Source organism: Ambystoma mexicanum, chromosome 9 (assembly GCF_040938575.1).
Source record: "Ambystoma mexicanum isolate Mex_15411 chromosome 9, UKY_AmexF1_1, whole genome shotgun sequence".
Taxonomy (NCBI): Eukaryota; Metazoa; Chordata; class Amphibia; order Caudata; family Ambystomatidae; genus Ambystoma; species Ambystoma mexicanum.
Window position 1 is genome coordinate 1,117,745,947 of NC_090931.1, and position 12,784 is coordinate 1,117,758,730.

The following is a 12,784-nucleotide window of genomic DNA, read 5'->3' on the forward strand; positions in this document are numbered from 1 at the left end:
GTTGCCCAGGGCTATGCCCGTGGTTATGATTAATTAAAACCTTCCAGCCATCACCTTTTTGTTTTGCTTAGGTAAAGCCAATACCGGACATTGGCAGTACCCAGATGTCTGCTACGCAAACCTCCAGCGTGGTTTTGCCCACCCAAAGATACTTTATGCTATACCCTTATCACAGGGTTCTCCATGCTAAGGTGATCTGCCAGTCTTTTTGGCACTCCCATGCCCGTTGTCCAGTGGCCCTTTTCAGCCCACTTCAGATTGTTGCCCATCTCTGACCTTAGGTGCCACGTGGAAGTCCACCCGCCTTACCCATTTCCAGACCATTGATAAGGTACATTTCCTAAACCTATAGGGAGCCAAGCGGGGTCAGATATTACGTGAACCTTTCGGACACCCCTCCCATCCTGCGTGCGCCCAGCGCCTCTCCCAATCAGCACATACCCTAAGCAGATGACTCATGGGCAATAAACTAGGAGGCCAAGTCCATGTAATTTCACCAAAATGATCAGGCCGAGTTGTCAAACAGAAGTGTTTCTTGTTTGAAGCACATCCTGTGTCCATCACCACCCCCCCCCTACCAAAAAGATGCTAGAACTGATTCTTTGATTTATAGCACAGGCTCATGCCGCAGCCATATTGCCCCTTCAAGTGTCCGAAAAGAAAAAAAAAAACAATGATTAAGTTGTGAGGTCTTAAAGGGTGCTCGATTAACTGTCTTGGACTTTTACAAGTAAACTGATTTAAATCACAAACAACTTACCAGTGCTTTCTGCGGAGGGAGAGCCTCAGCAATGACTATGTTTTTTAAGGCTTGTAACAAAAGGGGCAAAACATCAGAGCCTTGCCTGTCTCGCTTGTTGCCTGGGAAAATAAGAAAAAGTAATGTCAGGTCCAGCTTTGAACACAATGCTCAAGCACAAACATTTGCCATGATAAAGAGACTATTTTCAAACAACAGTAAAAGTTGTGCTACAGTTAGGTAAGAATTAAACTATGGTAAAAGTCAATGGCTGCACTGGTCTGTGTCTGAATCCTCGACTTCTTTTATGAGAGAATTACCAAAGTTACTCACGATAGTGACTACCTTACTCCAAGTCCATAGTCCTTTCCTCCATACTTTGGGACATACCGTCCATCGCGGCAGGACCGGATCACTTTTAAAGCATCAAAAATAACTGTCGGGGCCACCGCATGTGACTGTAGTCCGGGGTTACTGAGCTCTGCCCCACACATCACCCTTCAGTCCTTTTCTATCGCTTAAGTCAAAGGACCATTAGCAAAATAGAGGATACTTTTTAGAGAGGATGGCGGGCGCATGGAGGAAAGGGGACTATGGACTAGCACTAAGGTAGTCGCTACGATGAGTAACTGATACTTCCTCCATACTTTTGGGAGAGTCCCAAGCACTGACCGAATAAACGTGAGGATGGAAATATCCCTTATTGGAACAGGTTCTTAAGAACTGCCTGACCGAACTGGGCATCAGCCCAGGAGCTCAGGTCAAGACAATAGTGTCTGCAGAAAGCCGAGAAAGAAGCCCACGTAGAAGCCTTGGCTATTGACTCCCAAGGAACATTTCTGGAAGGCAACAGCAGCCGCTTTGCCATGGACCAAATCAGCATGAACGCCCCTTTGGAGCTGAAGGCCTTGAATTGTACAAGCCTCTGAGATGCATGAAGCGATTCAGTGCAAGATGGACCCTTTTGAAGCCAGTTTCCCCCTTTGGGTACCCAAAAGGAGTTGTGAGGAGCTTCTAGGTTCGCTTGTTCTGTCAAGGTAAAACTTTAGAGCTCTTCTGACATCCAGGTTATGTAGAACCCTTTCCGTATCAGACCGGGTTCAGAAAGAAAACAGGTAGGGATATGAACTGATTTATTTTTGTAAGGAAATAAGGAGTGCAAAGCACAACCTTATCCTTGTTAAAGGTCAAGAACGGGTGTTCGACAGAGCTTGAAACGCACTGATTCTTCTCACAGATGTTACTGCAATCAAGAAAGCCACTTTCCAAGAGAGAAAGTTGAACACTGTAGTGGCCATTGGTTCAAATGGCTTGTGACACAAAGCGGTAAGGACCACGTTTCGATCCCATTTTGGGTGAGGAGGCCTGACTGGCAGAAAGCCTGCGAAATACATCTTGATTACTGGATTTGTCAGATAAGGAGCAATTAGCTGTAGAAAGGTAAGCTGCAATGGCTGATGAATAGATGTTCTGCACGATAAGGCTACAAGGTGTGATATACAAGACAAGACACAGTCAAGAGAAAGCCATTTACTTTTGTACTGCGCTCTTGTAGAAGACTTGCGTGCCTCCTGCATTATGACCGCGTGGGTTGAACCGCCATTTTGTCACCCGCCTGAAATGATCTGCTTCACAGGTTTTAGGTAGGCCATTGTCACCAGAGGGATTGTAGGGGCATGTTTTTAGCCCTCTGAAAGGGAACCTCGGCAGAGCTGTTACTAGCAGACCTTGAGCGCTCTTCCCTAAGCATGGCTGGTGCTTGAAGACTTGGGGCCTTTGCCATTTTTCTTTGCCCCTTCAGCAGGACCGGTACAACCACAAGATTGTTTGTGGTAAAGCTAGGGTCACGCCCAGTAGCCAGAGCTCCTAAATGGATTAAGGCGCTATATAAATACAAAAAATAAATGGAGCTCTTCGATCCTGTTGGTCTTTGAAAAAGACCCCCCCCCTCCCCCGATTAGGGGGATCCTCTGGGTTTTACCCCGGAACTTTTAAACACTTGACAGGAAATCTCGAGTCTTGGCTCAGCACGTTTAGTCCCAGACTGAGAAACCTCACTAATCACCCCGGTTGAAGCAGCCCCAGAAGCTTTGGCCTTATTCGTATCCCCCAGATGGGGAACCTCGGAGGAATCAGATCTTTGAGGTCCCATTTGAACTTATGTGATGATCTGCCATGCCTCCAGATGAGACGATATACGTCCTCCCACCGTAGTCTTGTATGACCGATGGAAAACATTTGGATGATTTATCGGGGGCGAGACCTCCTGTTGCAGAGAAGGAGGCTGATGAGCGAGAGAAAAACCAGCCACTTTGCCTGTGCCGCTTGAGTCGAGGTGCACTAGAGGAACCTTCTGCTCGGTGTGCTCAACTCTCCTGGAACCCTCTAAAAACCTGAGAAGGACCTTGTCTGGGTCCCAGACCTCTGCGTATAGGCCGCTTTAGCCGGGGGGTTGCAAGGACCCTAAAGATTTAGCAGTTTAGGTGTTTTGTTTTTATTGAGTTTCTCATCGGTGGAGGAATGGAACAGCTCTTTACCTTCGAAGGGAATGTTGAGTACTTTGTACTAAACCTCATTCGAGAATTTTGTCACATGAAGCCAAGCTTGGTGGGAAATTTAGACCCCAACAATAAGGCCTCGAGCAGAAGTATTTACATGATAGGCCGCGTCCTCCAGCAGGTCCTGAGCCAGAACTCTGGCTTCAGATAGGCCCTCTTTAAAATCTTCCAGCCCATCCTGTGGTACACATTCCCGAAATTCGGAAAGCTACTTCCACAGGTTGAGCTTTGCCGTCGCAAGGATGACTTCGGTAGTCGCCTGCCGCAGCTGAAGACCAGAATTAGAAAATACTTTTTACCTCCGATGGCGTCAAGAATTTTGTCCTCCTTGGACAGGAACAAGAGGCAGTCGTGGAGGACGGTGCAGACTGGAGCATAGCTACAGCCACTACCATCGATGAGGGCTGTGGACAGGCAATGAAGTTATGTCCTCTGACAAGTGTAGCTTTTAGCGAGCATCATGCTGCCTGGAATGAGGTTTCTCCCAAATCTTGCAGGCTTCAGCAAGAACATCCTTTTGAAGGAAAAGTCAGTGGAGTCAATGCTCCTGAAAGTACTCCTTGTGGAGCCGGAGGCTGGGATAAAGGAACATCCAGCAACGCCATCATATCTAAGGCCCGGTCATGAAAACCTCTGACAGAGTGTGCAGGTCTTCACTATCCTGGTCCACTTGGTCCTAGTCAGTTGCGGCGGGAATGTAAACCGGTCCACAGCACTTGGTAGCTCAGACACTGTGGGCCTACTTTGCACAACTGGCGTCTTAGGCGCTGGTGAAAGTGGAGATAGTGGTGGCAGTGTAGGAGGGGGCCCCACTGGAAGAGACAGCAGCACAACCAAAACCTGCTGAGGAGTAGGAGCAGACTAAGGATCTTTTCAAAGCTCTCGAGCCACAAAGTAAGCCTTTATTGGGTCAGAGTGCATAAGAGCCAGGAATTTGCCAAAAAACTCAGAGGAAGGTCTAGGCAGAGGAGTGGGTAGAGGCCTGTCTGGAGGGGCATGCCCCCAGGATTAATTAGGCTGGTTGCCAAGATGGCCCTTCTCTAACTGGATCCACATGAACTAAGGGAGTAAGCAAGACCGGGTGCGACAGCGGAAACAGTGCACACCAATCCGTTGGAGGGCGAAAAGGATTTATATTACCCACATTCCATGGACAATGCTGCTCGACCCCAAAAATAGGCCCCTCTGCACCAGCCATTGAGAACGTTGGTGTGAAAGCTCATCAAACTGGCCGCCTCTGACCACACGGGTATAACCACCATTTTGTCACTGCCTGATGTGATCTGCATAACAGGTTTCCATTGTCACTACAGGGGTTTCAGGGGGCTTTATCCGTTTAAGCCTTATGACAGGGAACCTCGGCAGAGCCAGTACTAGCAGATCTAGAGCCCTTTTTAGCCCCTTTGGATTCTGTAGCAGTATTAGCCCTACGTGAGGGAACCTGCGCAGGGCCAGTGCTTGAAGACTTGGGGCCTTTGCCCCCTCAGCAGGATCGGTACGACCACAAGATTGTGTGTGGGAAGGCCCAGGGTCACACCCGGTAGACAGAGCCCCCAAATGAGGCCCCTCAATCTTGCAGGTTTTAATTATAGCTCCTATTCGGGGATCCTCAGGGTTAACCCCAGTACCTTTAGTCACTGTAAATGAAACCTCGAAACTAGGCTCGGTACGTTTAGTTCCAGACTTGGAAATCTTGAGAATAACCACAAAACAGCCCCAGAAACATTGGGCTTAGTCTTAGCCCCCAGATGGGGAACCTCTGATGAAAATCCAGTCTTGACAGCCCCTTGACAGGGGGCCTCGGAGAAAACTTCAGAATCCATGTTAGATCCCTTTCGGAACACCTCAGGGAGAACCCTAGTACCATAGCCAGTTGGACCTCTCCCGGAACCAGAAAACCCTGGAAAGGAGTCCCCTGGCCGGGGTGGCCTAAAGGAAGGAACTTAGCAGACGCTTTTTTTTCGATGTTTTTTTCGATGAACTGCTGTAAATGTGGATGAGGAAGCCGCTGGAACACCTCCTCCCACCCGACAAGCCTACGCTTGAGTGCCCAGGCAGAAAGAGTCGCAATAGAAACACGAGTCCCACCAATGTTGTGGGCCCAAGCACTCCAGACAGACAACGGGGATCCGCCCTTGCGAAACGATGTTCGCATGAAGAACAGGACACGAATCCCAGACGCTCCGGCATAGACCGAGGAAAGACGACTGCGCAACTGGAGCAGGTATATGAAGGACAAGGGAACAAATCCAGAAAATTCCCTACGATGCAATCGAGTCCGACCCCGACCGCACAGAGAAAAGGACTAAAGGGTGATGCACAGGGCAGAGCTCAGGAATGTGGGGCTACGGTCATGTGCGGTGGCCCACATAAAAATAAAATGACAAAAAGGTATTTTTGATACTTCAAAGTGCTCCGGTCACGTCCCGAAGGACGGAATGTCCCAAAAGTATGGAGGAAAGGGGACGGAATCCATTTTATGGGACCCTTAAACTTTTTGCTACTGAAGTCCCCTTTCACTGCATCACTTTTTCATGTGTGTCCTATGACATCATATATGGCTCCTCAAACAGGATGTTTTAAGCACCCTATGTTGGTGCCAGCGTGATTATATCACCCTACCAGTATTGGATAGGCTGGGGTCACTCCAACTTCGACTTGGCTTCACCAGGGATGAAGTCATTTTCAATAAAATAGTAGCGCAATATAGATACGAAAGCATTTAATCCCTACTCTCCTGGCCATTTTGTTTTGGGCCATCCCTTTGTTTGGACCACGAGGCAGTCTACAATAGCCATTATGAGGATGTGGGCTCAGAGCCCAGCCCTGCACCCTCCAAAAGGAAATTAAATGGCCAAGCCTGGTTGCCCGCCCCAGACATTACAAATACACTTCATGTGAGTGGACCCAAGTGTCTGGCTTTTTTTGGAACAGCCCAATTAGCTGCATGCTGTTAAGGGGGCCCTTTGCAGTGTGGGGGGCGGATTTTGGTAGGCCTTTGTTAAGGAGAATTCTCAGCAATGTGCCAATTCCCTTCTATCTTAGAGACCCCGAGCACTTTTTGCTGGGGTTTAGGACTTTTGATTTCTAATCTGGAGAGACCTTTTTCCCACACTCTCGTGTATTTTTCTTTCATCTGAACACGGTTTCTTTTGGTTTTGGAGTCTGACAAACTCCATAGGGATCATCTTTTTACATTGTGTCACAGCATTTTTAGTGCAGTGACACAGGGAAGTGTTTCAGATTTCACAAAGGTTTAAATACCTTGTCTTGGTACAGTGACGTGAAGGTGACTTGACTTACATTGTAGCTTTGTACACCCATACACACACCATTTTACAATAGGGTGCTGGAGGGGTTACTTAGTATCACCTTTGTCTAGTTTCTCATGTAACATTTTTATGTTACACTTTCAACAATTAATGGCTGGTGGCAGTGCTTTACTTTTTCTTACCATTGTGTGTCTACTGCGGGCTGCAATTGCAGCAAGACACCCATGGGTGCCCATTTTATCAAAATGGTGCAGTCTTTTCGCCATTTCTTGTTCGAAATGTCCTTCTTGAGATTTTCTCTGTGCGCCAAACCAGGTTTGGTCCCTTTGTTCGTTTTTGTCTTTGGCGGGATTCACTGGTGAAGCCAGCCTCTGGCTCCAGCAAGTCTGACAGGGGCTGGAAGTGAGGGAGGTTCTGAAACTCCCTGTGCCTAGTCCCCTTGGTTACAAGAATACACCCAAAGGTGATTGGCCAGCTAGCTATCCTCGGAGGACAGCCACCCTACTGTGAGTGACAACTAGGCTGCGAATGAATGGGAGAAACTTGCATAAAAGGCGAGGCTTTTGGCTTGGAAGGCAGAGTCGACCACTGGAACGAAGGAATCCTAAGAACTTGGAAGAGACACCTGCACTCCTGGACTGTTTGTTTGCCCGGTGAAGCCCTGCTACTGTGCTGAAGCTCTGAATTTGCCTCTACTAGAGAAGCCCTGCAAGGATGACTTCTCCCCTTGGTTTGGTGGGAGCAATCAACCCCAAAGTGAACTCATCGGGACATCCTCTCAGAGCTGGCTGTACTTCCACTGTTTCTGTAGGAACCAATTTGCCAGGGAGAGGAACACCAGATCAAGTGCATCACTTAAGTCGGACCCGAACTCCAGGAAGATCCTCCTGACTTCCCGGAAGCAGGACTAACTAATCCTGAGCCACCTCAACAGAGTGCTGTACCCCAGATACAAGGCAAGTTCAAAAAGGTATCTTAGAAACCGCGATCGTGCTATTTGCGAGAGATGCGAGGAGCTGAAACGTCAAAGTGCCGTTGATCTGAAATTTGCCCATTGCTGCCGCCGACCTTCCATTCGTAGTGCAGGAGTCCCCAGACGTCCTCCCTCTTGTCTTCACGACTGAGGCCCAGGAACAGAGGATCTGCAGACCTATACAGGAACAGAAGTGCAGCAGGATCCAGTTTTCTTCTAACCAAAGGTACTGTAAACATAACTACTTAACTCTTGTTGTGGAGCCTTGCTAATTCTCATTTGAGACTGGTCTTGGTTGCCATTGCAGAGTTGCTTGCAGCTTTGCCCCCTCACAAGCCTCCCAGCTTGTGGCCCTTCAAGTGAAACTTATTTCTACAAACCTTTCTAAAAACATTGTGCAAGACTTTCTTACCTGGAAGACGATCTTCAGCTCCCCTAGACTTTGCTCAACTAGCATTTGCTGTCCTTGCTCCCTGAGAGACTTCATCCGAGTTGGTGCTTTTGCCTTTCCCCCCAGGAAAGGGTTAATTTACTTTGCATTGGAGGGTTAAAAAGTACTTACCAGTTTATGATGTGTTAACCTTTGTTTTATTCCCATATCTAATCCTTGGACCCAAACTCAGTATTGCTCTAAATGTGGTTGTATACGAATTGATCGTTTTACAACTGCTCGAATGACAATTGACCTTTTCACAATTGACCGAATTGTGAAGGTCAATTGTACCATATATGTGGGGGGAAACCCCCCAAAACATACATACATACATACTCGGTCAATTGTGAAAAGGTCAATTGTGACCCTTTAAATTCGGTCAATTGTTCATTCGAACAATTGTAAACAACCAATTTGGGTAATACCCTAAATGTACCAGTGATAAATCAATCGCCATAGTGTCCTAGCTATTTAAGTCACCTGAGGGCGTAGGACGTGTCTGTGTGCCATCCCCAAAGGGTATCATCTGATTAGAGAAACTGTGTTCTGAAGTATATTTCAAGTGTTACATGTTTTGCTCCTTCTGAAGGCTTATATAACTGACTTAAATAATTGTTTAATCAAGAAACCTTGAGTCTAAGTGTTTGAGTAATTGTCACTCACTCCGTCACAACCTTACAGCTCACACTGACCTCTCTTGAGATAAGCCTGGCTGCTCAGCCACACTACCAACCTGTGTTATACAGACCTATAATTGCCAGGAGGACAAGGATGGTGCAGTCTCCCACAGGGTACTGCATACAATCTTGCCTAACAGCCCCCTATTATGGTTAACAGGGAAGACAGATTTTAGTCAAACCCAATCAAGGTAGATAGCCTAGCGGTAAGACTTAGTCTCAGGAAGGGAGCGAGTACTATAGGGCTACAACGAGTGACAGGTAAGTATAAAAATATACAATTGTTTATTTAGCCTTTAAAATCCACACTAAGCATGTAAACCTTCTAGTCAAATATGCTAATGCTATAAAACAGATCTGCACATTAACCCTTAGGAGAAATAGAATAGCATTTGTTTCAATAACCAGTGAGAAACGTACTCCAATGGATTAGAAATGGAACAAGTTAGTCTCTTAACCTGGTAACGTTCTTTCGCTGGGATGGTCCGACGACATATTCCACATCTGACAGTAATCACCACCGCTGTGCTGCTTCAGAAAATCTTTCGGCGTCTGTGTCGATGACGTCAATACGCCGTCCGAGGACCTCCTCCGATGGTACCAGATGTTATAAGTAGGACGCACGACGCCCGTAGCATCAGTTGTAGTTTTCTCCCCAGAACGTGTGGCACCAATCTTCTGCCAGTCTGACCACAGAAGCCTTGCGGAATCGTAAGCTGCAATCGCATAAGAAATACTGTAGCGGGGTAGGGAGGGAGCGATATGGAATACGTCGTCGGACCATCCCATCGAAAGAACATTACCAGGTAAGAGAGCAACTGGTTCTTCGAGGGGATTCGGTCCTCTGACGTATTCCATATCTATGACAGCCTCCCAAAGCAGTACCAACGAAGGTGGTGGGAAAAGAATTTAGAATATAGAAATTTAGAATGGCCAATCAAATTGCAGAGTAAAGGACCGCCTTGCCAAAGGCTAGATCCTGCGCACGGATAGAATTGAGGGAGTAGTGACGTACAAAAGTATGGACTGAATCCCAGGTGGCTGCATCACAGATATTACGAATAGGAACACCCCTCTTCAGGGCAGTAGAGGCAGCCATACCCCTGGTAGAATGGGCCCGCAAGCCTACCGGACGGTCCTTACCCGCCAAGCGGCAACATTCAGAAATTGCCAAGATAATCCATTGAGACAAAGTCTGCTTAGTAACAGCTTGTCCCAAACGCCTTCCAGCGGTTACGCTGGATCGTCCACTCTGACCCGGGACATGCGTTAAATGTAGAAACTTAAAGCTCGCCTAGGATCTAACGTATGGAGGCTCTCCTCGTCCTTACCAGGATGCGGAGGAGGATAAAATGCCAGAAGAATAACCTTCTGGCCTAAATGAAATTCAGACACCACCTTCGGAGGAAAGGAAGGAAGGACGAACTCTAAGGACAACCCTGTCCTTATGAAACAGTGAAGAGTGGCTTAACTAAAAGTGCCTGTAACTCACACTGCGAGCGGAAGTAACCGCAACTAAAAATACAGTTTTAAGAGTTAACAGTCTCAAAGGGCAAGAATGTAAAGGCTCAAACGGAGCACCCATTAGAAACTTGAGAACAAGGTTCAAATCCCAACCGGGCACCTGGAAAGGTGACGGAGGGAACACATTAGTGAGCCCTTTCAGAAACTGAGAAATTAAAGGTTTTTTTAAAATAAGAACACTCCTCAGACGAGCACTTAAATATGGACAGCGCCCCCAGGTAACCTTTAACGGTACCCACTTGCAAGCCCCTGTGGGCTAAAGAAAGCAAAAAAGACAGAACCACAGGAATGTCACATGAAAAAGGATCCACATTCTTAACCCTGCCCCAGTCGCAGAACTTTCTCCAACGGCAACTTTGTCGCCAGCCGTCTGGCGGAAAGCAACACCTCCATCACGTCTTCAGGGAGGTCCCAATCCCTATACCTCAACCTTTCAGAAGCCAAGCGTGAAGGTTGAGGGATCTGACCTCTGGATGGAGAACCGGACTCCCTTCCCCCCCTCACGCGAGAGCAGATCGTCTCAGTAGTGAAGACGACGTGGAGGGCAGATGGACAAGTCGAGAAGGTCCGGGTACCACGTCCTCCTGGCCCATGCCGGAGCAATGAGGATCCTCCGGGAACCGAACCTCCGTAACCTCTGCAGCACTTGCGGGATGACGGTGACTGGAGGAAACGCGTACAGCAGTGGGAATGACCACTCCACTACGAACGCGTCTCCTAAGGCTCCGCTTGGAGGAAATTCCCGCGAGCAGAACCTTTCGCATTTCGTTGACACTGGAGGCGAAGAGATCCACTTCAGGGGTCCCCCCAAGGGCGAAGATCTCCAGGAGAATCTCCTGAGCCAACTCCCACTCGTGAGAGATCGCGCTCTGCCTGCTCAGAGCGTCCGCCGTCTCGTTTTCGTCTCCAGCCAGATGAGCTGCCGAGATCGGAATTTCCTGCTGGATTGCCCAGAACCAGAGCTGCATCGCCTCCCTGCACAGAGGAAGTGACCCTGCCCCCCACTTTTTGTTGAGGTAGTGCATGGCCACTATGTTGTCCGTCAGAATCAGGACATTTTCCTCGCAGAGTCGGCAGAAAAGCCTTCAGGGCAAGCCTGACGGCCCTCAGCTCCAACAGATTGATATGGAGTCTGGACTCCAACGGAGACCAACGACCGCTGACTGTCAGTTCGTTGACATGAGCTCCCCATCCCATGAGGGACGCGTCCGTCACGAACATCACCTCCGGGCAGCCAAAACGGAGCCCCCTTCATCAGATTGCTTTCGACGGCCCACCACAGAAGGTCCTGGGCGACCGAGGGTAGCACATGAACGGGGTCTGACATCCTGCCGGAGGACAGACCACTGGAGCTTGAGTGCCCATTGCAAAGATCTCATCCGCAACCTGGCCTCTGGCACCAGAAGAATGCAGGATGCCATGAGGCCGCGCAATCTCAAGAACTCGAACGCAGGGAGACTGGGCATGTTGGAACCTTTCCACCATCTGCTGAATGTGATGAGCCCTCACCTGGGGAGGAAAACACTGCCCCAGGGACATGTCGAGCACTGCTCCGATGTACTGGAGCCTCTGAGTTGGCGCCAAGTGGGACTTCTTTAAGTTGAGGGAGAAGCCCAGCTTGTGGAGGGAGTAGCAGGTGACGGACAGATGATCCAGGACTTGCTCGGGAGAGCACGCCCTGATCAACCAATCGTCCAGGTAGGGGTAGATGTGTCCTGAGATGCGCTGCCACCACTACCATGAGCTTGGTGAAGACCCTTGGGGTGGAGGTCAATCCGAACGCAAGGACCCGAAACTGAAAGTGTGAGTCGCCAGCCGCGAACCTCAAGTACTTTTTGTGGTTTGGATGGATCGGCACATGAAAATAAGCGTCCTTGAGGTCGAGAGACCCCAACCAGTCCTGAAGTTGAAGGGCCTGGAGGACTTGAGAAAGAGTAACCATCTTGAACTTGTCCTTCCTGAGGTGTTTGTTCAAACCGCAGTCTCAAACCCAGTCTTTCTTTGAAATAAAAAAATAAGGGGAATACCATCCCTTGTTCCTCTCCGCTACAGGCACCAGTTCTATGGCGCCTTTCTCCAGCAGGGCTTGAATTTCCTGCGCAAGGAGCGGATCCAGACTCTTCATAGAGATTCCCTGGTGGATTGTCGTGAGGCCTCTGCCGAAAGGGAAGACAGTAACCGTGGGCTATGATCTCCAGAATCCACACATCTGAATTAAGATGCTGCGCCAGCCTTCCCCCAATCGGCGAACCATGGGACAGGCCCTCATGACTGAGCTGAAGCGGCTGCGGCGTTGCCTGAGGGCAAAGAGGCAACTGCCCAAGCAGCCTTGGCACCTCGAGTACCTTGTTTTCCACCTCTGGCACTCCTACGGTGGCCCCTTTCACTAATAGCTCCTCTCGCTTTACTAAAGGATGAGTAATAACGAAATGAACCTCCCCTCCATTGCTGTCCCATAGGACGAAAAGGCAGAGGTTGTCGAACTGCAGGGCTCAACAACTTTGCTGCAGCTTTTGAGGTCTGCAATCTCTCAAGGCTCTAGTCAGCCTTGCTGCCAAAAAGATGTACACCATCAAAGGGCATGTTGAGGAGCCGGGCTTGCACATCA

General features: G+C 48.8%; 1 protein-coding gene across 2 annotated transcripts in view; it reads right to left on the reverse strand.

Annotated features, from left to right (window-relative positions):
• Positions 1-12,784, reverse strand: part of RIF1 (replication timing regulatory factor 1) — a 1,074,525-nt gene that overhangs the window by 868,353 nt on the left and 193,388 nt on the right. For both annotated transcript variants that reach the window (XM_069616488.1, XM_069616487.1), the window contains exon 14: positions 761-861. In XM_069616488.1, the coding sequence (XP_069472589.1) occupies positions 761-861 (101 nt within the window). The remainder of the gene's footprint in view (positions 1-760; positions 862-12,784) is intronic.